The sequence below is a fragment of the Ambystoma mexicanum genome, chromosome 9 (genome assembly GCF_040938575.1).
Source record: "Ambystoma mexicanum isolate Mex_15411 chromosome 9, UKY_AmexF1_1, whole genome shotgun sequence".
NCBI classification, from domain to species: domain Eukaryota; kingdom Metazoa; phylum Chordata; class Amphibia; order Caudata; family Ambystomatidae; genus Ambystoma; species Ambystoma mexicanum.
The window spans coordinates 325,494,152-325,518,966 of NC_090931.1; the positions used below are offsets into that span (position 1 = coordinate 325,494,152).

Sequence of the window (24,815 nt, forward strand, 5' to 3'; positions counted from 1 at the left end):
AGAACCACAGTCGCCCGTTCGGTGGTCTGAGCCCAGACACCATAAACAAATACGATGGGGATCGGTGATGGGCATCTTCGATCCACAATCACTACACTTCTTAAAACCCGTCTTGGGAGTCGAAGCAGTCGAAGAAGACATTTTTTCGATAGAAAATACTGAAGCGCGCCGTTCACGAGTTGCGAAGCAATCGGAAAAACGGAACTGAAGCCAACGGGCGCGGCTCGAGCCATTTATACCAGCAGTGACGTCGACACAGTACGGAGCCCGTCGAGGGACATTCAACGCCCCGACCTCGAGCACAGCGCCCTCTGCCGAAATTTTTTTTCCGATGCAGCGAAGTTGGCAAAACGAATTATCACAAGATGAGGAATACGTGGGAGGACACAATCCATTCGAACTAAAGATTACTTTTACCTTCATTTTAGAATAATCTAACCCTTGATGAATTCCATAATTTGAAACGTGTCAAATGGGTTCCAATCCCAAAATATTCGGAGTTGAACAAGAACAGAAAAGTACATTTGTATTACAAAACCTACATTGGTGATGTAATTAATAAATGAATAGTTTTTGGATTAGCACAAATAAATACACATATCTTCAAGCAAGCGTGATTAAGATGTATTAGAAAACAGTGCAATCGTAGTCTGCCTGATAACCGAGCGACATCCTTTAATTCACTCTAAAAGCAATCCGATTGGACATAAGAATCCACCTTATGTTTATTAATTTCTGATGAATAGTCTTTCCTTAAAAAAGTCTTACAAACAAAACTCAAAGCAGGTATGCACTGCCGGAAGCAAACCAATTGTGTACAGTTAAGCAAGAATATTCCAGGAACATTCAGCACTATCCTTTCAGTGTGCTCAATTGACAAACTATCTACTAGAATCCCAGTTAGTATGAGAAACAAAGCACAATCATAAGACATACATAAATGGACAATAGAATTTTTTTCTCAATTATTACATTGGGCACAAAGAATCCATACAACAGGGGCCCTGGGGATGCTATTGGTTTCCAAAATCATCACAAGTAAAGATTTACCCAAGAGGGATAAAAGGTGTTAAATGCCATGCGAACTTAAGACTAAGACAGAAAAACAGTACAAACATGCATGGCGATAGCTGGAACCACCATGAAGGAGATCTCATAGTGGCACTAAACAAAAGGGCATATATGGGAATGCCTTTCTCCGGGCATACGTGCCAAAGGTCCAACGAGCTAGATCAGTGTATAGCAAAATCCATATTAGGCTACCTACCTCTCCTGTCACCTGTACTACTAACGAGTTACAAAAAAAAAAAGAGCCAAAGAAAAGGTCAAAACTAGAAGGAAATGCCAACAATAAAAAGTCAGAGGTGACTCAGAACCAGGGTTACCTTTTTATATAGCTGGAGGGAGGAACTGTCCCAGAATTCTCTGTTGGATTGTCTGCGGGGAAGGTATATCTTAACAAAAGGATGAAGTTGGAGGCGCTAGTGTCAGGCAAGACGACACACCAAACCTATGAGCTGGAACGGAACAAAGGATATAGACTCTTTCAACAATAAAGTTCACCAGAAGTAATTCTCATGCTCTTTGTTGATGAATGGACAAGCTGTGACAAGTTAACTGTTCAATTTAGACTGTTATACATGTTGACATGTTAAAATCCAAATGTGTAAATATCACAAACTATTTTAAAGCCAAAGATGTTATAATTTGAACTGGCAACACTACTTAGTAACACAACAAATTGTTCCCAAATGAAGGTGTAGTGAAGGCAGAAGAGATGTTTGCAGATGTGTTTGATGCTCAATACCCTTGCAGAAAAGCAGAATTGTTGGTATTGCTTTGAATCCACATCATACTCAAGTCTACAAGGCATGACGATTGAAGCTAATGCAGTCTCCTTCGTGCATGGAGATACTAAATAATGCATATCAGACATGTCAAGTGTGTGTTGCAGTCAATTGTGCTGCATCCACCTTCACGTTGATGTAGTTTTTGTCCACAACACCTGTCTGCCTTGGTGTTGGTCTCTTAGAACTTGGATAAACCAGGTTTTCCATGCCATGGTAAAAGCCATAATCAAACTTACTCTAGAACGAGCACCATTCAGGGCAATTTGTCTATATAGGTTGAGCCAACACACAACATTTGTTTTATTATAGCAAACAAGCTATCCAAATTTGCTTTTTCTTTTTTAACAATCTCTTCAAGGGCGCTAGATACGAGTCAAACATCAATTGATAAGAAAATGCTTTTTAAGCTTCAGCCATAAAAAAACGTCCACAGAGAAATTTTGCTGCAAAGACGCCAGACTGGAGGTGACAACATTTACAAGAGAACCCGACAGTCATACAAACCACTAAGTTGCAAGGTGGTGCAGATTGGCTTAAACCAAAGGTTTGTGAACATTCCTTATCTTTGCCAGTACTTGTTTTTGCAAACGTTTGTTTAAAGAGGCAATGACTACACACAAACAAGGGAAGTTCAAATTGCATTTGGAAACCAGAGTGTATTTTACAAGTCACTCGAAAACATTGACCATTTGTGTAAAAAAGTTGCACAGTCCAGACTCTGGCATATTTCCACTTTCATCCTTCTTAAAAAACAATGGCAGAGTCAGACCAGGATTAACGTGGACAATCCCACGCTGGTTTATTAAAATGGTGAGACGATAGCAAAGAAACTCAACAGTAAGAAAAATATATAATTCTTTCAGACATAGTGCTGTACAAATGCTGCTAAAATCTTGCATATTCTGGGTCAAACAAGTAAGTAGTGTCCATGTATTCATTCTGTTGCTTGCACTGTTTTTGATTTCTTTTTCTTCTTGGATTTGTCAGTTTTTGCAGTCTCTGCGCTGTTGCTGTTACTCCCTGATTGAAGCTTTCCCTTCTTGGAAGAGGGGCTTTGCTCAGCTGCGATCTCTTGCCCACCTTGACTTACTTTCCTCTTCCGGTTCTTCTTTTTTTTCTTTGTTGCCTCCTGCTGTTCGCCCCCCTTGCTTGACTCTTTGCTCAAAGTCCCATTCTGTCCTTCAGAAACCACCTTCTTACGGTTCTTGCGTTTCTTTGTTTCTGGCAAATACCCTTTCTTTTTCTTCTGGGCTAATTCAACAGCTGGATTGTTTGGGGCCTGTGCCTTGACTTTTTCTTTCTTGGGCCTCCTATAAAGAGAGGAAACAAATCAAATGTCACAAGTAAGTCCAGGAGATCAGAATCCCCACCAATAAATATGCCCCTGTGTCCTAGATGCAGTCATTGGGGCAGGTGGTCACTGAACATACGCCACTGACCACACCCATATCCAAATCCACATCCCCATGGATCTCATTACTTTTAATGTGAGGCAGTCAAAGCACAGGAAGCAGTGAAAAAAGATTCATATCTTCAGCAGGGGTGAACAATAATGGCACCTTGTGATGGATCCTTTGTATTATCAACCCTGACTCCACATATCCCCTCCTTGACGTGGTAATGAAAAAGCACAAGACCCAATAATGGTGAGGGTCAGAGAGGGAGGAGAGACTAGATTTAATCATATTTTGCCATAAGCTGAAAGTCAAAAATGACGTTTTTATTTATCAAGCTTTCATTTTCCTATGCATTAGATATAAGGCCACTGTGCTAAGAATTATGAATTGGACACTTGTGTGTAAGTTGTACCTGCTCTCGGGAGTCAAAAATAGTTGCATTTGTCCTCACAGCGTGGAGTGGGCAGGCTTTCAGCTTTTCACTACTTTCCTCATATGCAAATAAATGGGACAACGTTCTCAAGATCAACACATTGTGCAATAGTCTTAGTCACAATACGAGGTCACAAGAGTCCATTGATCAATAGAGAATGATGACCACAGAAATATTTTCAATTAGGTATTTTAGCCCAATGAAAATGTTTGTGAAGCACCCATAAATCTAAGACAGGGCCTTTGGTTTGAGAAATAGACAGTAATGATTAAAATAGCGCATGACCATTTAGCATCCCACTAGATCCCAAAAGAATGTCAAGTTCATGGAGTACTAGCCGCTTGGCATTTTAATGAATACATTGCAGACTAAGGCAAAATGAAACATGAATGCCTCACAAAATAAAATCATACAAGTCATAATGGTTTATTTTGTTTTATTTCTTATAGCACAAACTTACATAAAGAGCAGCTGAGCGCTTTATAACAGAGCAAGCAGTGGCTTAGAATTGTATACAGTACTGCAGTAGTATTGGTGGAAGGAGAGGGATTTGCATTAATCTAGCAGGTATTGTTGAAAGTGTTTAGTGTGTTTCGGAACTGGAGGATGTGGATGCATTTCAAGCCTCTGCTGGGATGGAGTCAGAGATGGTCTGGGCATGGCAGGAGGAATGCTTGTGTGTCTTCTTTTAGACTCCACTACTTTGATAGTTTTGCTTGGTGAGGTGCAAAAGCTTCTAGGAGGTTTGGAGTTTAGCCGCAAAGTATGTTGATGTTCCGTTCAAGACTGCTTTGTATACAATCCTGTATGGAGGGGGAGCCAGTGAAGCCACTGCAGTGTTGGAGAGGTACTTTAAGGTACAGAGGAGCGTTGTCGGCGTAGTGATGGATGGCTATGTAGAGACATTTAGGGAACTTCCCAAGGGTTCCCTGTATAGGCTGAAGTTGGGGAGAGGATGAACCTTGGGGAATTGGATGTGACTGGGAATTGGTTGGCTCTGAATGTGCCCATCTGTACAGCCTAGTGAATGTCGAATAATTCGATTTTAGAACGATTCCAGAGTAACCCATCCTGTTTGCGAGAAGGAGGGAGGGGGGGGGGGGAGAAGTGTTAGGTGGTCAACTGTGTTGATGTTAGCAGCGAGGTCTAATAGGCACAAGTCCCCTGTGTCCCCGATTCACTGCGCATCACCCACCACTTTGATGGTTGCAGTCTCATTGCTACATTTGGGTCAGAAGCTGAACTGGTCACAGAGGAGGCCAAGTCGCACCTCCTTTCTCAATATGATTCACGATGAACAGAAGGGGGTCCTCCTGGGGTCCGCCTCCCTTGGTCCCTTTCACATGGCAAAAAACAGTCACATTACCCTCCCCACCACGCCCCCGCTCAGGAATCCTACCCCAACTCAGGGAGACAAACTTTTTAGGTAGACCCAAAGAACCTGGGGAGGGGATTGGGGGGACAAACAAGTCCCTTTAAATCAGAGAAAATGTCATATACATGGTACCAATATTTGTCCTGATATTGCTCGCAATCCCTCTTGCATTATCAGAGAAGTCCCTTTCAAGTGCAAGTAAGATGCTCTGCAAATACCAGTGACACACACTTGAAACAAGGTTGAAAGTTTGTGGTTTTCTGAACACCGGCTTAACAGGTGGTGATAGTAAAGTCGGCTCACAGTTTTCTGTGGGAATACCAGAAGGCAGTAGAGGACAAAGACAAGAAAATGCTGGAACCCTACAATGACGACTAGTGATGTTAGGAGGGCCAATGTCTAAACCTCAGGGCAGTTCGACGTTTTACATCAATCTCCAGAAGGTGACAAAGACCTTGACTTTCAATGCTTACTCAATGGCAAGCATTCACTTAATAAAGTAAATTGGGCTCACTAAGTAAATCTCAGCCTTGAACTCCCAAAAGGCTATTGGCTTATCCTGTTGACACCTTCAGGGTCCTTGATCCACCATGACATGCTCGCTAACTTCCAGAGACTGAGAGGTGTGATGATCCAGCCTAACAGGCCTACTCAGAGGTATATTTGGAGGACATGAGCTATATCAACCGTTGGCCTGAATATAAAGTGGCCTGAAGTCTCTGCAAGGTTTAGCTCTGAGATAACCCCACTAAATGACATTTCACCAGGTCATCTGTGAAGTACCTAGGCTTTCATGTGTAGAAAGGAACCATGCATTCTCAAGCCACCAAGGTAAAGGGCAACAAAGAAAATTCAGTTATCAAGACCACGAGGGAGCAGCTAGCTATTCTGAGCCCGGCTGGTTATTACTGATGAATTATACCAACGTTTCAAACCATAGCTGGGCCATTAACAGATCAACTCAGTGCGAGCAGCGGAGAAGGCAGTCAAGGAGTTGCCAGACACCAATGGTGAGACAGGCTGCTGAGGCTATTGCTGGCTGGCAGGTTCCAGGTGCATGTAGCTGTTCATACACTGCTGTCCTGAGTACCTGTGGCGGCCGCACGGGCGAGCAGCCCCATGAGAGACCAGGGCGTGAGGACACTGCAACTTCACCTTGCAGCAGCTGTGGCAGTATATGGTTGCCCCCAGTTGAGATGCGAAGGTGAGCCCCCCCTGCTTCTGCAGTGCTATTAAGAGTTGGACTGTTTTGTTTCTTACGACTCTCATGCTCCGCTTGTGTTTTGCTGGCTCTGTGATGCTGTTGGGGCCCTCCAGTGTCTTCTGAGCCGTTTGCGTTGGGAGCATTTGCTGTTCCACCATAGGACACTCAACCCTCAGGAGAGCAGTTTGTCTGCTCTAACCCCGAGTCTGGACTCCATCTTTGTAGATCACATTTACCTATCTGAATCATTCCTAGGGCTTGTGAATGTGTTTTTTGGGGGGATTTTTGTAACTTTTTAGAATTGGCCCCTCTCGACTGTTAGTTACACTTGTTTGGGGGTGGCCGGTTTTTGTCTTGCATTGTTAATTATGTTGCTTGATCCCCATCTTCTACGGACCATCAAATCCTTCTCACTTACGTTGGTATTATTTTGTTTTTTTTTCTCATTCTATCTGTTTATTGCTTTGTCATCTCACTATGTTGTACCATACATTTTTGTTAAGCACCCTGGCACAGGACGGTATAGAAGCAAAATCAAACAAACTCAAAGGATCAAAATTCAGCAACATTGACGGGTCCAAAAGTACTGAAATAGACTTTAACCTGTTCAAGCACTCCCTAAGTCACCAACCCCTCTTGATTAAGCCAAATTTCACAGAACCGTTTAGCACACAAGCAGATGCCACATGAGTCTGTCGATGAGCCATACTTTCACAAGCAAGGAATGCGCTCAAACAGCTGATGCTGTTTATCAGTAGAATGCTCCAACTAAAAGAAAAAGTATGCCACCATTTAGTTGGAGTGCGTAGCTACATTGTTGCCTATAAAAGGCACTCAAGTAGTATCTCAATGAGAGAAAAATGTACTCTGCTCACCGACCATGCCACTATTACATGGTTGTCCAGTGCAAAGGAAACCAATCACAGGGTAAGGAGTTGATTCCTCGCCCTCCAGCTCTAAACTCTTTCTATGATCCACCAACAAGAACGCTTAAAACAAATGGGGGTTACCTTCGGAGGTATCCCATCAACAACCCACAAGGTGGTTTGGGGAACGTGGGAGACGTGTCTAGGTTCTCTGCATGGCTTAGGGGACTAACCAGGGTGTGCCTTCGGGGATTTGGCCTTCCTGAGCCAGTGGATGATGGGCCAAGGTGGGGGATCAGTTTTTGGGAAGTAACCCTATGTCACCCTCCCTTGGTCCCTGTTGTGGTGGAGGTGCCCAGATGTGGGTCCTGTGCCTGCTGGGCCTAGAGACCCAAGCTACTCCTCACTGATGATGCCCAACAAGGCGGAAACATGTCTGGGGATGGTTGTGGTCTCATGCAGAAGGGATGTAACCTAGCAGTTCGGGCTGGACTACCCCTTTGGGGGTGGGAGCAACTCTGATTTGCATATGGTCTTTTCCCTTTTGTAATGGCTTGGCTTAGAACGATGGTTTCGAGGGTTGTCCAGAGCAATGCCAGAGGTTAAGATTTATTCTAAACCTTCCAGCCATCACCTCTTGTTTTGCTGTTGTCACCCCGAGTGGGACAGGTATGCCCAGACATGGATCCTGTGCCTGCTGGGCCTAGAGACCCAAGCTACTCCTCACTGATGATGCCCAACAAGGCGGAAACATGTCTGGGGATGCTTGTGGTCTCGTGCAGAAGCGATGTGACCTAGCAGTTCGGGCTGGACTACCCCTTTGGGGGTGGGACCAAGCCTTATTTGCATATGGTCTTTTCCCTTTTGTAATGGCTTGGCAGGCGAAGAACGATGGTCTGGAGGGTTGCCCAGAGCAATGCCGGAGGTTAAGATTTATTCTAAACCGAGGAGACAGCCACAGCACCCTCTCCTCTGGACTCCTCTTCCCAGCCAATGGAGCCTGAAGCAGCATCTAGGTAGAACCAAATCTGTAGAGAGGAAATATAAATACTTCTCTTTAACCAGAGTCAATTTCATTCACAGTATATTAGTAACATGTTTCCTGCTACTGTTGCAATGCCACCCATGGTAGCAGAGCAGTCACTTTCAAGCCTCAGTGAAAACTCTGCAAACCCGCGCTCAATGCAAGGACTGTTCAAAACCTTTGGCTTCACCATCTTGTGGTTTAAGAACCACAGGATTACCTACGGGGATACAATGTAGCCAATTGGCAAGTTTATCAGCAAATTTACCAAGTCTTTTCTGAGCATACAATGTTGACATTTAAATGCAAACCTGCATTCTCTACGCATTCAGACTTTTTTGAAGGGCTTACCAAGAGTTTTTCCAGCATGTATAAGATGTTCAGGAAGAGAAAAGTAAAATCGAAGATGGGAGACAAGCAAGATGAAGTCTTGGCCCAGCCCCCTAAACCTAGAGTTAGGACAGGTGTCCTGAGAAGCAACAACCAATCCCAGCCCTCCCCAGTTATAGGAGCATGCGCAGACCTGCACCCAAAGACCAGCCCAGAGGGAACGGTCCCCTTCCTATATAAACTCCAGATAAACTCCAGATCAGTCATTGTGGGCTGTTGGAGGAGTTTGTGGCAGGCAGTTAAAGAGTGACATGAGTAGCATTAATGTAGAGCTGGAGATAAGGGACATGAGGACCTGATAACATCAGGAAAAAGAAGGTGGTAGCATGAGGAAGGAGGGAGGAGGTGCTAGCATCCAAAGTGAAGGATATTGTTGCATCAGTGGGAAAAAAGGAGGAGGCAGCATGCTTTGTGAAGGTGGTACAGAGGAGGAGGAGGAGGAGGATGATATATCACTGGGATGGGACCGCAGCCCGTGGGAGGAGAGGAATCCCGCAGCAAGACAACATTAAAAGGTTCCAGCAGGCAAGGTCGGCCTTAGGCAGGACTAGAAAGTGAGAGGAGAAGTAAGACCCAGACAGAGTGCCCAGGGTGACAAAAAGGGGAAGCCACAAGCTTTGTGGCAGGAGGAAAACCTGTCCTGATGGGCAGCAGGGAATTGGGAAGCTAGGGTGGTAACTCTTGGCCCCACATGAACTCAATGGAAAAGTTGCACCACCCATCATCTACAGGCCGAAGAGAATAACACTACGTAACTAGTTACGCAACCCCCCCCATACTCAACCCTGAGCTTTGCTTCTACTGTTGCATGTTTTATGCGTTACTTGTTGTTAACTGAAAGTGCCTTGGATTAAGGCGCTATATAAAACAAAAATACAAATACAAGAACAGCCTTATGCGGGGTACATCTAGTGAAACCAAATTGGAGAGATTGTTTTCCAACCCCAGGGACTCCTGAAATTCCACTAATAAAGATGCCATCACATCCAGTGTAATGGATGTATTTTTGTTTCCCCTTGTTTTCTGTTTCCATTCCTTTGTGTGACTATTTACGCAAATAAGATCAATCTTTTCTGCATCCCGTATGGGCATTCTGCACATTTAGTGCTCGATTATTAGTTCAACATACATTCTATACGATTTAGTGCCAATTGCTAATTTAGCACATTCAATAGATTTGCTTATTTCAAAGGTAGTATGACTGGGTATATTTAAATAAAATATAATCTCCAATCGTCTTCAATTTATTAATACACCTAATGTTATGCAGGCTGGGAAGATAGCTCAGGGGCAACGCCTTAGTCCGAGAAGCAAGACAAAGTAGAGAAACTCCGGTTTGAATGCCGGTCCTGATCTCTGGTATTAAGTGTGTTATAAAAGATGAATTAATGCCTGCATTTGTCCAGCAGTGATTATTGAAATTTTTTATTTGATTAATTTATGTATATGCAGGAGCAACAAGGCTCTTTTGATCATAAAAGAATGTACAATAGATAATGAATCATGTTTTACGTGAAGCAGTGAGCTTCTTACAATGGGGTGAGTTTGAGGGACATTCGGAACCGGTTGTGGAGGAGAGTAAATGAACAGTCACCGGGGAGAATACATAAGTGGACATGCACAGATTAAGAACAACCAACATAGCACATTTTTAAGTGCAGGTAGGCAGTATGGCCAGCTGTGCTCAGGAAGTTACCATGATAGGTGAAGTGCTAGAATGGAGGCAGCCGAAGTGAGAGACAGAGGCAGGTTAGAGGCGAGGGAAAAATGTTAGCAAGCAGGCAGATGCGAGGTAGGTAACTCAGAGGCGAGGAAGAATTTTGGATTGGTTTTGAACAAATCCGTGGACTGCTTCTTGGATCTCCGGGGGGTGTGGGGTAGAGAATTCCATGCAAGTGGAGCTTGAAGAGAGAAAGAGCACAAGCAAGAGGAAGCACGGGAAGGGCAAGGAGCCACAAGGGTAGTCGAGGAGGTAGAGCAGAGATTACGAGAAGGTTTATAGAGTTGGATAGAGGAGGATAAATACAGTGGTGCTTTACCGTGGATAGTTTGTGAACCAGGAGATTACATTTAAATCTAGCCCTGTTTTGCATCATCAGCCATCCAACCTGGTGCGGTACGCGGAAGTAGGTGTGAAGTGAGGGAGTTCAAAGAGTTCTGGTAGCGAAGTTAATTATCTTGTCGAGAGTACAGAACGCATAGTTGGGGAGACCAAAGAGGATGCTGGCACAGTAGTCCAGTTTAGAGAAGACAAGATTGGCTAAAAGATGCTTGGCAGTGTTGAAAGGAAGTATGTGCCCGATTTTACTAATATTTAGGAGGATGAGGTGAGCTGCTGTTCCAGTTTTGGAGATGAAAGTAGAGAAGGTGTGAGGGGTCATAGATGATGCCAAGGTTTCTAGCTGAAGAAGAGCAGGGGAGAGTGTCGGGTGGGAGCTGGATAGGCAAAGGAAGAAATGCGCAGAGAGCCTTTTGCAGGGAAGAAGAGCAGCTCTGTTTTGGTAGAGTTTAAAATGAGAGAGTGCAAAGCCATCCAACATTTAATGGCAGAGAGACAGTTTGAAATGTTGATAGAGAGATCAGAGCAGAGTTCAGGAGAAAAATAAATGAAGATTTGGATGCCGTCCACGAAGAGTTGGTAAGAGAACCCAAAGGAGGAGATTAGTGCCCCAAGAGCAGAAGTGTAAAGAGAAGTAGACCCAAACCAGAACCGTGTGGAACATCAACAGTTAGGAGTTGAGAGGTGTTGTTGCTCCAAGAGCTAGCGAATTGGCAAGGTGCAAGGTAGGATTCAATAAAGGCAAGGGCTTGATTGCGAATCCTAAGAAGGAGTATTAAGGAGATCAGAGTGATCGACAGTGTCAAAGGCAGCAGACAGGTCAAGAAGTATTAGGATACAGGATAGTTTTTTGAATGCTTAGCAGATGCAACGAAGTTGGACACATTCATGAGAGCAGTTTCCGTGGAGTGGCAGGAGCGGAAACCTGCGTGTAAGGGGTCTTGGAGGTTGTGGATGTCTAAAAATTGGTAAAACGGTTGAACATAACCCTTTCGAGCTCTTGAGTAGTGCGTAAGGAGAGACAGGGTGAAAGTTAGCCCGTAGGTGCCTTGCTTTTTTAGGAGAGGGATATCCGTGGCTGTTTTGAAAACACAGGGAAAGCAAGCAAAGTCGAAGGACAGATTGAAGAGTTCAGCAAGGTGAGAGGCCACCATAGGGGCAATAGGCTTGACTAGCTGAGGAGCAAGAGGGTCTGATGAGGCACAAGAGGGGTTAGCCTTCATCAATACAGAGACCACTGTCAGTATTAGTGTGACTAAAGTGGGAGATGGAGGCAGTCTATGATGGTAGAGTAGGCAACGTGTAAAATGGAGGAAGGTCAGGAGAGAGTCTCTAATTTTGGAAATCTTTGCAGCGAAGTATTCAGCTAGGTCATTAGCTGTGAGAGTGGAGTTGATGGTCACAGACTTAGGAGGAGGGAGTTGCGGGTGCCCAGTATCCATGGTGGATGGTTGGAGTGAGTCAACGAAGAATACCCTTTTCACTATCTATAGAGGACTTGAGAGCGTTCAGGGCAGAGAGGTAGAGATGCGAGTGGGTACGCCTCTATTTGTGCAGCAGCAGCCGACATGTCTGTGCGGAAAGAGTGTATGAATGGGCTGACCCATGGTTAAGGATGCTGAAATTTAGGGGTGAAAGTAAGCAGTGGGAGGAGAATGAGTCCTATAGTAGGGATTGGAAGCTAGAGAAGGCTGTGTTGGTGGAAGAGGTATCGGGTGTGAAGGAGGCGAGTGGGAACTGTAGGTCAGAGAAAAAGGGGGGGGAAATGGCAGAAAATTTAATTTCCTTTTAGTAGTAGGTGAAGTAAGTGGTGAGGAAAGGTCAGAAGGTGGAAAGGAGATGGTGGTCGAAACAATTGAGTGATCAAATATGGATGGTGTGATAGTAGTATTAGTGGCTGAGAGAGGGGTGGCGATGAATAAGAGATCCAAAGAGTTACCCCGTTTGTGAGTAAGTAGGTTATGGATAGAGTGGAGAGCGTGGTCACTAAGAAAAGGCTGAAGTTCAGATTTCTGAGAAGTAGTTGGAGAGGGAACGTTAAAGTCACCTAAGCGACTTGGGTGATGTTTAGTGTATTTTTTTTTACTTCTGCTTAAGCACCAACAATATATCACTGGATTCGTTGCTAAATGGCAATCTTTTAAACAAATCGTTCATAATTTCTTTTTCATAAACCCAATGGACATTTGAATATAATTCTGTGACCGCTCTCTTACTTATCCAGAAATGTTGGCACAATGACTTGTCGGTAATGCCTCAGTCACTTTTTTATGCAGCACGCAATGTTTCAACTTCTACTTCGGACTATTGACTTTGAACCAAATGATAATATACTCGTGTCATTTAAAAAGCCTATTGTACTTACCATATATCTTACTTTTGACAAAGGTCTCTAGGTCAGCAAATACGACTGTTGATAAAAAAAACTAACTTTTGGGTTAACTATTGTTGGCATAGTACTATAGTTTTCATTAGCTGGAATTACACATTTAGTTTCCTTTTTAAATGTATAGGAAGTTTAAGCAATGACTGCCCCGAAAGAAGAGTTTGCTCTTTTAATTGGAACACGTTGCACATCTTTTATGCAATGCTCTGAAGCAAAGTTTCCTCATACTATGTTTTGGAGGAAGGTGCCAACACAAGCAAAGGAACACAAGTAAACAAACACTGAGGCTGCGAGAATTCTAGTCAAACTTACGTGAATCCGAGAAGTTTCATAACATGCCAGTAGGTGTCATCAAGGCGAACTGAATTCCCAAAGCCTTCATGCTTGCTCAGCGCTTCTAGGACTGGGTGCAGATCTTCAAAGGTAACCTTTAGTGTCTGGGAAATGGATCAAAGAGCGAATTAGTATGAACACTTGTAAAGCATACTTAGTAAAGCAAATTGCCCCAAGGAACATGTTTTGCAAACTTAACACAAGCCACTTATAATTTTTTAAAAAAATGCACAAGGCCTAGTGATTTACATTTGGGTGATAGCGAAATTACAAAACCCATGCTGTGTGTCCCGATTTAAAATCTCCCCTTTTGTAGTTTTTTTTTAAACCTGTCTCAAATACATCTTCCGTGAATACGGACCGCTTGATTATCTTGTGGAAGCAAAAAAAAATCAAATGTACACACTGAGCTGAGGTCGAAACAACTTAATGATGACCTGGTACTCTTGAGCATTTTACATTTTCATATTTTGGAGTCCAATAAATTATAGATCATTTATGCTTCCAGACTTACTTAAAAAATATATATTTTCCAATGCTTTTAAACATTGATGTTTTTTTATTCCATAAATGCTGGTCCACCAGATACCACTTACTGCCTCGTATGCTTTGTCCCCTCAAATAATTCATGGTTTTGCCACAATTCCTGAATGTTTCACTGGGGTGCTCCATTCCCACTGATACAGCGTAAAAACCTGGTGAGTTGTGGCTGTTTGTAGCGACTGAGACAGTTTATTTTGGGCTGTGAGAAGTGTGTGCGCATTGTGGGATACAGCAAGGTAGTCCTTTGACTGAAATTAGCAGGGTGGCCTCTGCCTGATCTGACAAGCGCCCGACAAACGCCTTGCCTTGCCCACAACGAGCAAAGGTTCAACTTGAAGATGTTTGTTTTGTTCCACATGGAGTACTATGCATCTGAGACAGAGGGATAGAGTGTACGAGAGAGCGGGCATTGGGAGCTAGGGAAATGGGACCTGTGTGCAAATGACTAGGCGTAGGAGTGCAGGTTTAGCTTTGAAAGGCCTACTCCTGCCTTCCCCTGACAAACCAAGTCCCCTCTAAGACCTCCAAGCATCTCAAACTACACAAACAGAAAGCACCCACAGATGGCCAGCAAAGGTTTTTTTTGGTTGTATTTTTAGTGAATTTCTATAGCACTCAACACCCAAGTGCTGAACAAAGCAGCAATCAGTACAAACTACATGAGGAAATAGTTAAAAGTGAACAGATTACCGAGTAAGGAGAAGATCAGTTTTGAAACGAGAAAAGGAAGATTTATAGCGTAAAGAGAAATGAAGAGGGTTCACATATTTGGGGCCAAAAGAGCAAAGGAGTAGTATTATTTGGAGGCACAAGGAACAGTAAGAAGATCGATTCAGAATGAAGAGAACGAGCAGGAGAGTAAAAACAAATAAAAAAAGAAAGATATGGGGGGCAAGACCATGAAGACACTTAAATACAATATGCAGGAAATTGAAGAGTAAACAATTTTAAAACGAGAACCATTGCAAAGAGAGCAAAGCAGAAGTAATAGAATGCAGAGTAGCAAGAGAACAAAAAACCTGGATAGAGGATCGGTAGATAGAGTTAACCGGGGGGCAAGATGAGACGTGGTAAGACCAAGAAGAAGAGAATAGAACAATTGAGAAAAGACTAAAGAAGAAATATGGAGTTTAACAGAAGAAAATGTGAGAAACCGATACGTTTATGGAATATTAAAAAGTTGATAACGGAAGGAGCAAGGGGAGAAAATATGAGTAGAGAAAGATAATGAAAAGTTATAAATGACACAGATTACAGGCAGCAGGAGAATATTTAGAGCAAGGAGGAAAAGAAAGACGAGAGAGGGGATAGTCGAAGCAGGAAAATACAGAACCTCTCTTTGAGGGATTAAGATGTAAATATTAAGACATCTAGGATTGGATTGCAAGAAGATATGCAGAGAAGAACGAATAGAATCAGTAAAAGGTGGAAAAGATGGGGAAATGTGTCAGTCATCTGCAGATAGATGGTAGGAAAAGCCAAACGATAATAAAAGAACCAAAAGAAGAGTTATAAAGAGAAAAAAGAGGAGGACCAAGAACCGAACCTTGGTGAACCCCATGCAAAAGAGGACAAGTAGAGGAAGAGTGACCAACCCAAGAAACACTTGTGTACCGGCGCGTTATGAATGCCATATCATAAGAAACAGAAAAAGTATGCCCAGTAAAATAGGAATGAAACCAATTTAACACTAAATCCCAAAAACCCAGTGACGAGCGAGAAAAATAGTTTGATAGACTTTATCAAAAGCGGTTGAAAGATCAAGAAGGATAAGAAGAGAAGAAAGTTTAGATTGAATGAGCAGGTATAAGAGAATTAGTGACAAACGGAAGGGCAGTTTCCGTGGAGTGACGGGACCTCAATCCAGCCTGAAAAGAAGGCAGCAAAGAGTGTGCATTAAAATTATGAGACTAAGATAAATAATGCGCTCTAGAAGCTTAGAAAGAAAAGGAAGGAGAGATATAGGATGAAAATTAGAGGGCAAAAGAATCAAGGATAGGTTTTCAGGACAGGAAGTATAGAAGCATGCTTGAAACAAGATGGAACAATAGCAGTAGAAAGAGATTAAGGTGAGCAGTGAGAAGGTAAAAGTAAGGAGTAGACCGGGAGTATTAAGGAAGAAGGAAGGGAATCATCAGGAGAAGATGTAGGATGAGCCCTAGCCAGGGCTACAGAAATATCAGCCTCCGCTAGAGGTTGGAATGTTGGTGATATAGCGTGAAGAGTTATTGGGTGGTCAGGAAGGGTCGCCTTAATTACAAGGGATTCATGTTGCACGGGCCATAGTGATGACTGGGGGTGTGGCGAACTGAGTGCGATGTTGCAATTTCATACGCATCAAGTGTACTTAATTGTGGATGGGATGGGTTACTTTTTGTTCAGAACTGATACATATTAGCGTGCACACATGCAGAAAGAAAGTTTTGAATCCACCAAATGTAAAAACATGCAAACACATCAATGTAAATACACAGATAATTCACAAATCTCAATAGACTTGTCCTTTTCACAATGAATCAGAACAGTGGTTAGGGCTTGCTTGCAAAATGCACTTTGACTTCTAAACAGGTTTTTATACTGCAGAAGGCATGTCAATGAGTAATCTCAACCTTTTGCTGTTAGCAGCTGCAGAAATAGGCTTGGTTTTATGGTCTTATAAGTCTTGTAGATATAATCTCTTGCTGTTTGAGAGCGTGACCAAGGGAGTTTCATCATTTATGCTGGTCAGTAGTAAAACATGGGATAAGCAAAATGCCAAAAGCTGTTTAGGAGTTTCAATTGTGTGATCTAGTGGGATCGTTGTAGATTGGAAAGTTCAATAGAACAGTGACCTGGGAAATGAGATGGCATCACAAAGAGAAATCATTCACTCAGCCTGCTCACATTGCATGAAATGTCTATACGAGCCATGTGCAAATTAAGAGTTAGGGTTCAAACAGCTTAGGCCAGTTATCACTAGTAATGTATTATGTTTTCAATACCAATGTTTAACCATGTACGGTTGTCATGACCTACTACTGACGATTCATAAGAGGTGGTGTTAGGAATATAACCTGAAGATAATTACTGAGATAACCCTGCCCAATGAAAATGTAGGAATTGAGAAAAGATGGGATTTTTTTGAAGAAGGTTGCGGTTGTGTCCAATCATGTTTGGGGGGGGGGTGGATTGCAATATAGTATTTTGGAAGTGTTTTAACTGTTGCAAAATCGTATAAAAGATGTGAACTGGTGTGGTATTGTTGAGACTTCGGTTAGTTTGGTCCTGCAACACCATCTAACTGCTTCCCGGACCATTGTACAATAAATGTGCTTTATGCACAACTGTATACCCACTTAAGTGGTGGGCCTGTGTGGGTTTCAGCTGCAATGCGTGGACGTGAGAACCTTGAAACACTTATGTATGCAGTTGAACGGTAGAATGTAATTGCTTTCATTTGGTGTTACTAGAAAGACCTTGGCTGTCAGGATTCTTTGCCTTAAATGTGACTGAAAAATAGGCGGGGTGGGGGGGGGGGGGCTTTATTCTGTAGTTGATACTTTTGACAGATAACTATATTTATGTCTGAGAATTCAAATAGGTTGCTAATGGATAAGAATTGTTATGTTTTACTAATATTTTGTGTGCGTTAAGTTGGCTAAAAAGGGAGTGCATGTGCTTATTAAAAATGCATTTCAGGAGTGGGGTTTTATTTCAATAGTTATGATAGCTCTGAGCTCTGTGAAGAGGGCGAAATCCCTTGAGTATTACTGCTCGTCTGTTGTGTGAAAATAGTATGCAGGGTTGCTGGGTATCCATGCATTTTCAGATCTTTGTCGGTTGAAGAATGAAAATGTAACTACTTGGCATGGTGGTTGGATATGGACATGATGAAATCGATAAATTGTGCAAGTATGTGGATATGCATGAGTTGTAGGTATGTGTGTGCATATGTATAGATACATTGCTTTGAAACTGTGATCTTCTTAATGTACATTACTGAAATTGGACATAGGATGTTTCATTTTACAAAGCTTTCATTTTACATATAGGGCTGCAAAAATATTAAGGATTGGTTTATTAGGTCTCAGTCTGTCAGATTATCTGAGACGTATTCATATTTGGTTGTGGAGTAGTGGCTGTCTATTTGCTGAATAGGTTATGTTAATTCTAGTTATGTTTCATACTGAGCAACTATACAAGCTTAATTTTGTTTATAATGTTGAATATCTCGATGCATATGCTCTTTCCTGTGCTCTGTTTTTTTGGGTTTATTTCTTCATTTTTATACTATCTGCTTTTGGTTTCAAGTTAAAACAGTTATGTTTTTATTTATTTTCCTATAATACGATTTGATTGCAAGGATTCTTCAGTGCAACGCAATTAAATGTCACTACTTGGCAAAAATGAAGGAAGGGAGAGAAAGGGGTAGGAGATGGGTGGGAGTGCAGAAAATAAGAAGTACCATGCACTCAAGGTTGAAAGAGACTGCCACAGGGTGCAGTTTATCTGGCGATGTTAGTCTGAGTCATCTGAGATAATGTCAGCAAATACAACAATCATGAGTTGGAATATTAAGGGTGTCAATAATCCTATTAAGCGGAGGGAAATATTATCAAGGATAGGCAGGCGAGGGCTAGATATAGTATTATTCCTACAAGAGACATTTGAGAAGAGATCAAGCGGGATATATTTTAAATGGCTCATATGTAAAAGTGCTCGAGTTACTTTGCAAGTAATTCCAGTGGAGTATCTATTCTTTTTATAAAAAGCTTAAGATATAGAACTGATGCTGTATGTGTAGATCCAGAAGGGGGATATGTTGCACTAAAATTACACATTCAGATAAGATACATGACAATTTTGAATATTTATGTGCCCAATGTGAATCAGGAGGCTTTAATACTACAATATGAAAAGGATGAGACTACTCAGGCTAATTCCTATGCTGAGTTGAAAGCAAGAAAAGGTCCAAGATTATTAGCTAAGTGGGATTTACATGATATTTGGCAAGATCTTAATGTAGAAAGCAGAAAATACACCTTTTCCCTGGAACATGGTACGTCTTTGCGTATTGGGTTTTTTCTTTTTAGTAGGACCTTATGTGGGGAAATGTGTAATGCTTCAATTGGAGATGTTGTAATTTCTGATCATGCTCCCATTATGCTGGCATTGGATGAGGCTGCTTGTGGTTTGCGGTCTAAGAACGTGGCGTTTGAATATACAGTTGCTTTCAGATTCTGAATTTGTCAAGCACATAGAAACAGAAATATCGCGATTTATGAAGGATAATTTGCACTCAGTGGATTCTTTATCAGTGGCTTGGAATGCATTTAAGGCAACACTGCGTGGTAAAATTATAGGTTTTTGCGTCGTATCGAAAACGGAAAAGGCTATGGTTAATCTAGAGGATGTGTATAAAGCAATTGAGGTACGTTACTGCCCTAGTAAGGAGAATATGTTGGCCTTGACCGACGCAAAACAGGCCTTAGATTGTGAACTCCATCATAAGGCAGAAACGCAACTATTCTATTGTAGACAGGCTTTCTGGGAAAGGGGTGAAAAGTCGGGGGCCTTGTTAGCAAGCTTTATACAGCAGAAAGAGAGTAGACAAGTACTTTTTACTGTAGATAAAGGAGGAATGGTAAAGAGAAAGAATGTAGACATTTGCGAGTAATTCAGGCAATACTACGCCTCTTTATACAGGGATGATTAAGTAGTTTCTGAGTTGGAAATTAATACTTTTCTTAATAGATTAGAAATGCCAAGCCTAAATGAACAAGAGAGATTTGGCCTAGATGCGCCAATAACAATAGAGGAAATTGAAAACTCAATCAATACTTTGGCAAACAGTAAATGCACCGTCCTTGATGGCTTTCCAAAAGAATTTTATAAGACCTTTAGTCAGATTATGACACCTATTCTTGTAAAATTATATGCAGAGATTTTGGATAATGAGGCAGTTACTGAATCAATGCAGACTGCATTAATAACGGTTATACCCAAACCAGGTAAAATCCTTCGTTATGTGAAAACTACTGGCCTATATCGCTTTTGAATGTTGATTTGAAACTTTTGGAGAAAATATTTACAAGAAGATTAAATGGCTTGCTTCCGAAGCTAGTTCATATGAATCAGACAGGTTTTGTAAGCAGAAGGAATAGTAGATATAACTTGCATGAATTGCTAGATGTTATTTACCTAAAGAGACACTCGATTGAAGCATATGTAGCAATCAGTATAGAGGCGGAAAAGACTTTTGATAGGGTAAGTTATTTTTCTTTTACATCAGGTTTTGCTTAAGATAAATTGTGGACCACTTTTTCCTAGACTTTTTAGAGTTATATGGAGGTGCAAAGGCGGCCATAGCTGTTACTGGCAGTCGTTCAGAGTGTTTTCGGATTCTGAAAGGATCTAGGCAGGGTTGCCCTCTGTCCCCACTATTGTTCGATTTATTTATTGAGCCATTATGCCTAGAAACCACCCAGATATAATGGGTATTCCATTTGGGGACTATGTGTCAAAAGTCCTTTTATATGCAGATGATCTCTTGGCCCTTAATTCAAACCCAGAGCTATCATATCCAGAGCTTCTATTGACACTACAGAAATTTGGTAAATTCTCCAATTATAAAGTTTTTTTTCAGAACTCAGACACTTTATTGGATGCAAAATGTTCCAAACAGAGCTTGATTGCTAAATATATTTTTCAAATAAACAAAAAGAGAAGACTTGTACACTCAGAATAATGAATGCAGGACACAAATCCAGAAGGGAGACCATGCTGCACCAAGCTGGACTCTTCGCCAAGAGTGTGCTTGTCAAATAGGTACTCTGTCAGGTCATTCTGTGGGGCACCCATCCGCCACAGGTTGGTAACATGGTCACCCAACTCCTTTATCGACTTGACCTGCTCCTCCAGGTAGTGGGTCTCGAGGAAGTCGCACAGATTTGGGTCATTGCGATCAGTGGCCAGCTTGTGCAGATCCAGAAGTGACTGGTTCACACTCTTCTCCAGCGGCAGGGCACCCTCCATGGCTTCCAGCCCATCACCACATTCATCACACTCTAGCTTCTTTACATCCTGGAGGAAGATGCGACCACCCCTCTGGTTCTGCAGCTTCATCAGTTTCTCTGGATGCTCACGCTCCTCATGCGACTGGTGCAAGAAAAACTTAGCAAAGTTCTTCAGGGCAACATCATCAGGATCAAAGTAGTAGGACATGGACAGGTAGACACAGGAGGCGTAGAGTTCCAGGTTGATCTGGAGGTTGATAGCTGCCTCGCAGTCCTGGTGATAGTTCCGTCTGACCTGGGAGCTGATGGTGATAGACGGAGAACGCTGGAAAGTCTGAATCAGTGACAGATTCTCAGGGAAGCGCGCTGGCGTTTAGTTTGTCAGGTAGCTGGGCCTGGCTATGGTGTAGGGCTTCTTAGGCTGTGTCCGGGAAATTTAGTCGCTTGGCTGAATCTACTTGGTAATCTGGGCTGCTGCAGACAGAGGGCTCCGTCCAAGCATTGTTGGAGCAGGAGCACTCAGTCCACGTAACTGCGCTAGCCAAAATACCAATTAAAAAGTTAATGTTGCAAAACTCCGATTTATCCAATTTCCACTTCATGTCATAGGGGGTTGTTTGATGTGGGTCGGAAGATGTGAGCCGATTCAGGTCTTAAATATTTGGGTATTCATGAAATGGGGATATGGAGTCTTATATAATATTATATAATATAATATTCGCCTGAAAATTACAGAAATAGATAGGCTCTGCTGTAAATTGTAGAAGTTAAAATGTACTCTATGGGCTTAAGTTAATGTAGTAAAGATGTCGCTTCTTCCGGAATATTTACATGTCTTTAGCATGCTTCCCTTGCCTCCTTCAAATAACCCATTATTAAGTATTAATAAGTCTATTAACAAGTTTATGTGGGGTGAAGGAAACCGGACAAGAATCCCAAAAGTTGTCCTTCATAAATCAGTGCATCTGGGTGGATTTGGTTATCCTAACCTAAAACGTTACCACACTGCTTTTACGCTACATGCATTGCATCATTGGTTGTCGACTGATCACATTAACTGCGCAGGCTGGATGAAAATTGAGAATCCATCTTGCCCACCCCCTCTGGATGACCACCTGTTCATGGATAAAAGGTTACTGGTTGATACAACTCTGCCTTTTATAAAGCATATAAAGCATATTGTGAAGCAATGGCGTAAATGTAATGAGATTCGAGATGAGAAATGTGTATTGTGTGCAGATTCTAGTCTATGGAAGAACCAGGCTGTGGAACAGAATAAGGTTTTGTCATGGACTTAATGGTGTAGAGCAGGTATTTGAAAAAAATGGGCAGGTCCATGACAGCCAGAATATGATTGAGTTCTTGCGCTTTAAATATAAGCTGAAAACAACTGAGATTTGTCGCTATAATGATTTACGGGAACTTTTGATGTACTATTTACGCCATGCTTCACCTGCAATTCTGCTTCTTTCAAAGATTGTACCTTTGTCTGCATCTATTTTGTATAAATTGATTAAACCTTCTGCATCCCAGTTAACTTCACAATGTGGTAGCAGGAATTGGGATTTTGACCCGAATAGCTCATTGTCAGATATTGAATGGAACTGTACATGTACAGGTCCTGTAAATACAAAGTGAATTTAGACTTGAGGTATACACAGCAAAGAATTAACCATTATCTATACTGGTCTCCATGGAAGATGAGATTGTGCAAACTGTGTAATATGGATGTTTGTTAGAACTGTAGGAGGGACCACGCTCCACATGTGGTTATGTAGAAAGATACAATTATTTTGAGATGGTGTTTTTCAGAGAATGGAACTAGTTACGGATTTATCTATACCTAGAGAACCTCTTCTTGGTGTGTTAAGTTTAATTCCGTTAAGAATGGGACTGCAACAGCAAAATGTTCTGGGTATATAGAGCCCTTTTAGCTAAGAAGCAAATTCTGAAATTTTGGAAAAGTTACACTTCGCCCAGTGTTGAGGATTGGTTGCACAGTTTATCCCTTCTGTCTAGGAGAGAGAAGGTATCCTTCAACGCAAAGGACCAACTTGACAAATATGAAAGGATTTGGGGTGCATTTAATGATCTTTATGCTTAGTTCTTTATTTGCATCCCAGGGAGTTTACTTTCTCTTGATTTTGTAAATGTTACTCTTTAATTTTGTCTTTCGCCCTCTATTGATTTCTATTTATTTTGATCACCTTAACTTTTGTCCCTTTTTTGTTATTCTTTTACAGATAAAGCTAGTATGTTGTAATTGTATAAGTATCTCTCTGAATATTGTATTATGCTTTGTTTATGTAAAGTATTAAATGCATAGAGTCTTGAATAATGAAAATAAAGCAGTTTGAAAACACCAGATAAAACCTGAAAACTCAGGTACTATACTTGAAAAGTCCTCATCTAGCTAGAAAAAAAGGGGCCTAGTGCCCCAAGAGTTACCGGTCCCAATAAAAGTCTTCAGGAGGATAGCGGTTTCTTTGGGAAGTTGAACAAGTGTTGGCTTAAGCCAACAAGAAGCGTGCAAGTGTTCCAAAGTACAGAAAGAGCATAAGAGTATAAGTAATATTCTAAACAGATCCTCCCCCAATTGAACCACCTTAGGGGAGACCCAGGGCACCACCCTTCAAAGCTAGGCAAGGGAGAGGCAGAGCCAGGACCTTAGGCCATAAAACCCTATGGAAACATTTACTCACGCTCTATACTCCGATGCACTGAGCGACCACTGTAGGAGTTCCTGAATTTGCTGGGCCTTCTGGATTTATGCCTTTGTTCCGCTGGAGGAAGTCCAGGGGTCTGCATTAGTCCCTTCAAGTATCATGTTTTTGGGTCTAGCTAACTTGCAGTTCCAGCTCTGATGGACTGGTTCTAGACACTGGGCAGCTGACTACCCAGAATATACCAACCACTGGACCACCACTCCAGCGACTAGCTCAGAGGGCTCTCAGGACGCAATGCAGGCTGGGAACGATAGGCAATTGACAAAAATAGCGGAAGGCGACCGCCGTGGAGCAAACAAAAACTGGTGCTGCAAGGCTCCTCTTCGTGGCGGAAACCTGTAACTATAGGGAAATACACCTTGTACGATAATTTGAAAATGTGCAGCGTTCCAAGGTTTAACTCGGAACAACATCTGGGCATCGAATTATCCCAGGACTACTACTGGCTAGTGCATTTGAGAATTCTTAGACTCTTCTAAGCACTTCTAATGGCTGGATATTCCATCAGAGGCCAGGACTGGTTGTTCTCACCGGTCCAGGGGTCAAAGCACTGATGGATGTCTTCAGGAGATCTGGTGAGAGACAAGGCTTCACCGGTCAACCAAAGTGCTACTGGCAAGCTACAAATTCCACATCTTCAGAGGGCTGCTCTCATTTGTACGTGTCTTAACTCCAACAATGATTTTAAAAACGGCAGCAGGAGTCCCTTTTACCTAGAATACAGGCTGGGGATGCCCCAAGACCAGCAATGGCAAAGATCTGCACCATTCAAATGTGGCAGGGGCTGTGCAATCCGCCAATTTGCACATGAAAGCCAGAGATTTCCTGGGGAAAGGACTTCCCATATATGGAAAACCCAGCCACTCCAGGACAGGAAGCCAGTCAAACTACAAGGGGATCAGAGGACAGGCGACAAATCGTGTGGCATGGCCATTTTCAGGCATATGGTACTCTAAATTGTATTATGCTATAAAATACAAAAGTGCACAATACTATAAAAAAGAAAACGGAACAAAAGTATCTGCTGCCAACAGCCCATCATGCACACATCAGGTAAGTAACCACAAAGTTACCAAAAACAAAGTTAGATATGCATATTGTCTCTACCACACTTCAAAGAAGAGGGTGTGCAGGTAAAAATACATAGAATTTTACTCTGGAGAACAGAGTTCTCTTGCGCTGATAGCCATAGAGACTGATCAGTGACCACAAAACAGATGAGCTTGGCAAGGTA

At 42.2% G+C, this 24,815-nt stretch overlaps 2 protein-coding genes across 2 annotated transcripts in view; both read right to left on the minus strand.

The window, feature by feature from the left end:
* Positions 1-2,619: 2,619 nt before the first annotated feature.
* MYBBP1A (MYB binding protein 1a) overlaps positions 2,620-24,815 on the minus strand; it is a 1,153,837-nt gene continuing 1,131,641 nt past the window's right edge. The window contains exons 26-27 of the mRNA XM_069614733.1: positions 13,297-13,421; positions 2,620-3,160 (exon numbers count right to left, since the gene is read on the minus strand). Coding sequence (XP_069470834.1) covers positions 2,785-3,160; positions 13,297-13,421 — 501 coding nt within the window. The 3' untranslated portion in view covers positions 2,620-2,784. The remainder of the gene's footprint in view (positions 3,161-13,296; positions 13,422-24,815) is intronic.
* On the minus strand, positions 20,548-21,457 carry LOC138489528 (ferritin heavy chain, oocyte isoform-like). Its single transcript, XM_069617270.1, has 2 exons — positions 21,314-21,457; positions 20,548-21,189 (listed from the first exon to the last, which is right to left on the minus strand). The coding sequence occupies exons 1-2, from the start codon at positions 21,455-21,457 to the stop codon at positions 20,548-20,550; spliced, it is 786 nt and encodes a 261-aa protein (XP_069473371.1).

Excerpts from the sequence above, each read along its gene's own strand:
- LOC138489528 (XM_069617270.1), bottom strand. The coding sequence starts at position 21,457 with ATGAAGTGGAAATTGGATAAATCGGAGTTTTGCAACATTAACTTTTTA. Across the intron at positions 21,190-21,313 it reads GCAGCAGCCCAGATTACCAA|ACTTTCCAGCGTTCTCCGTC; the intron begins GTAGATTCAGCC and ends TCACTGATTCAG.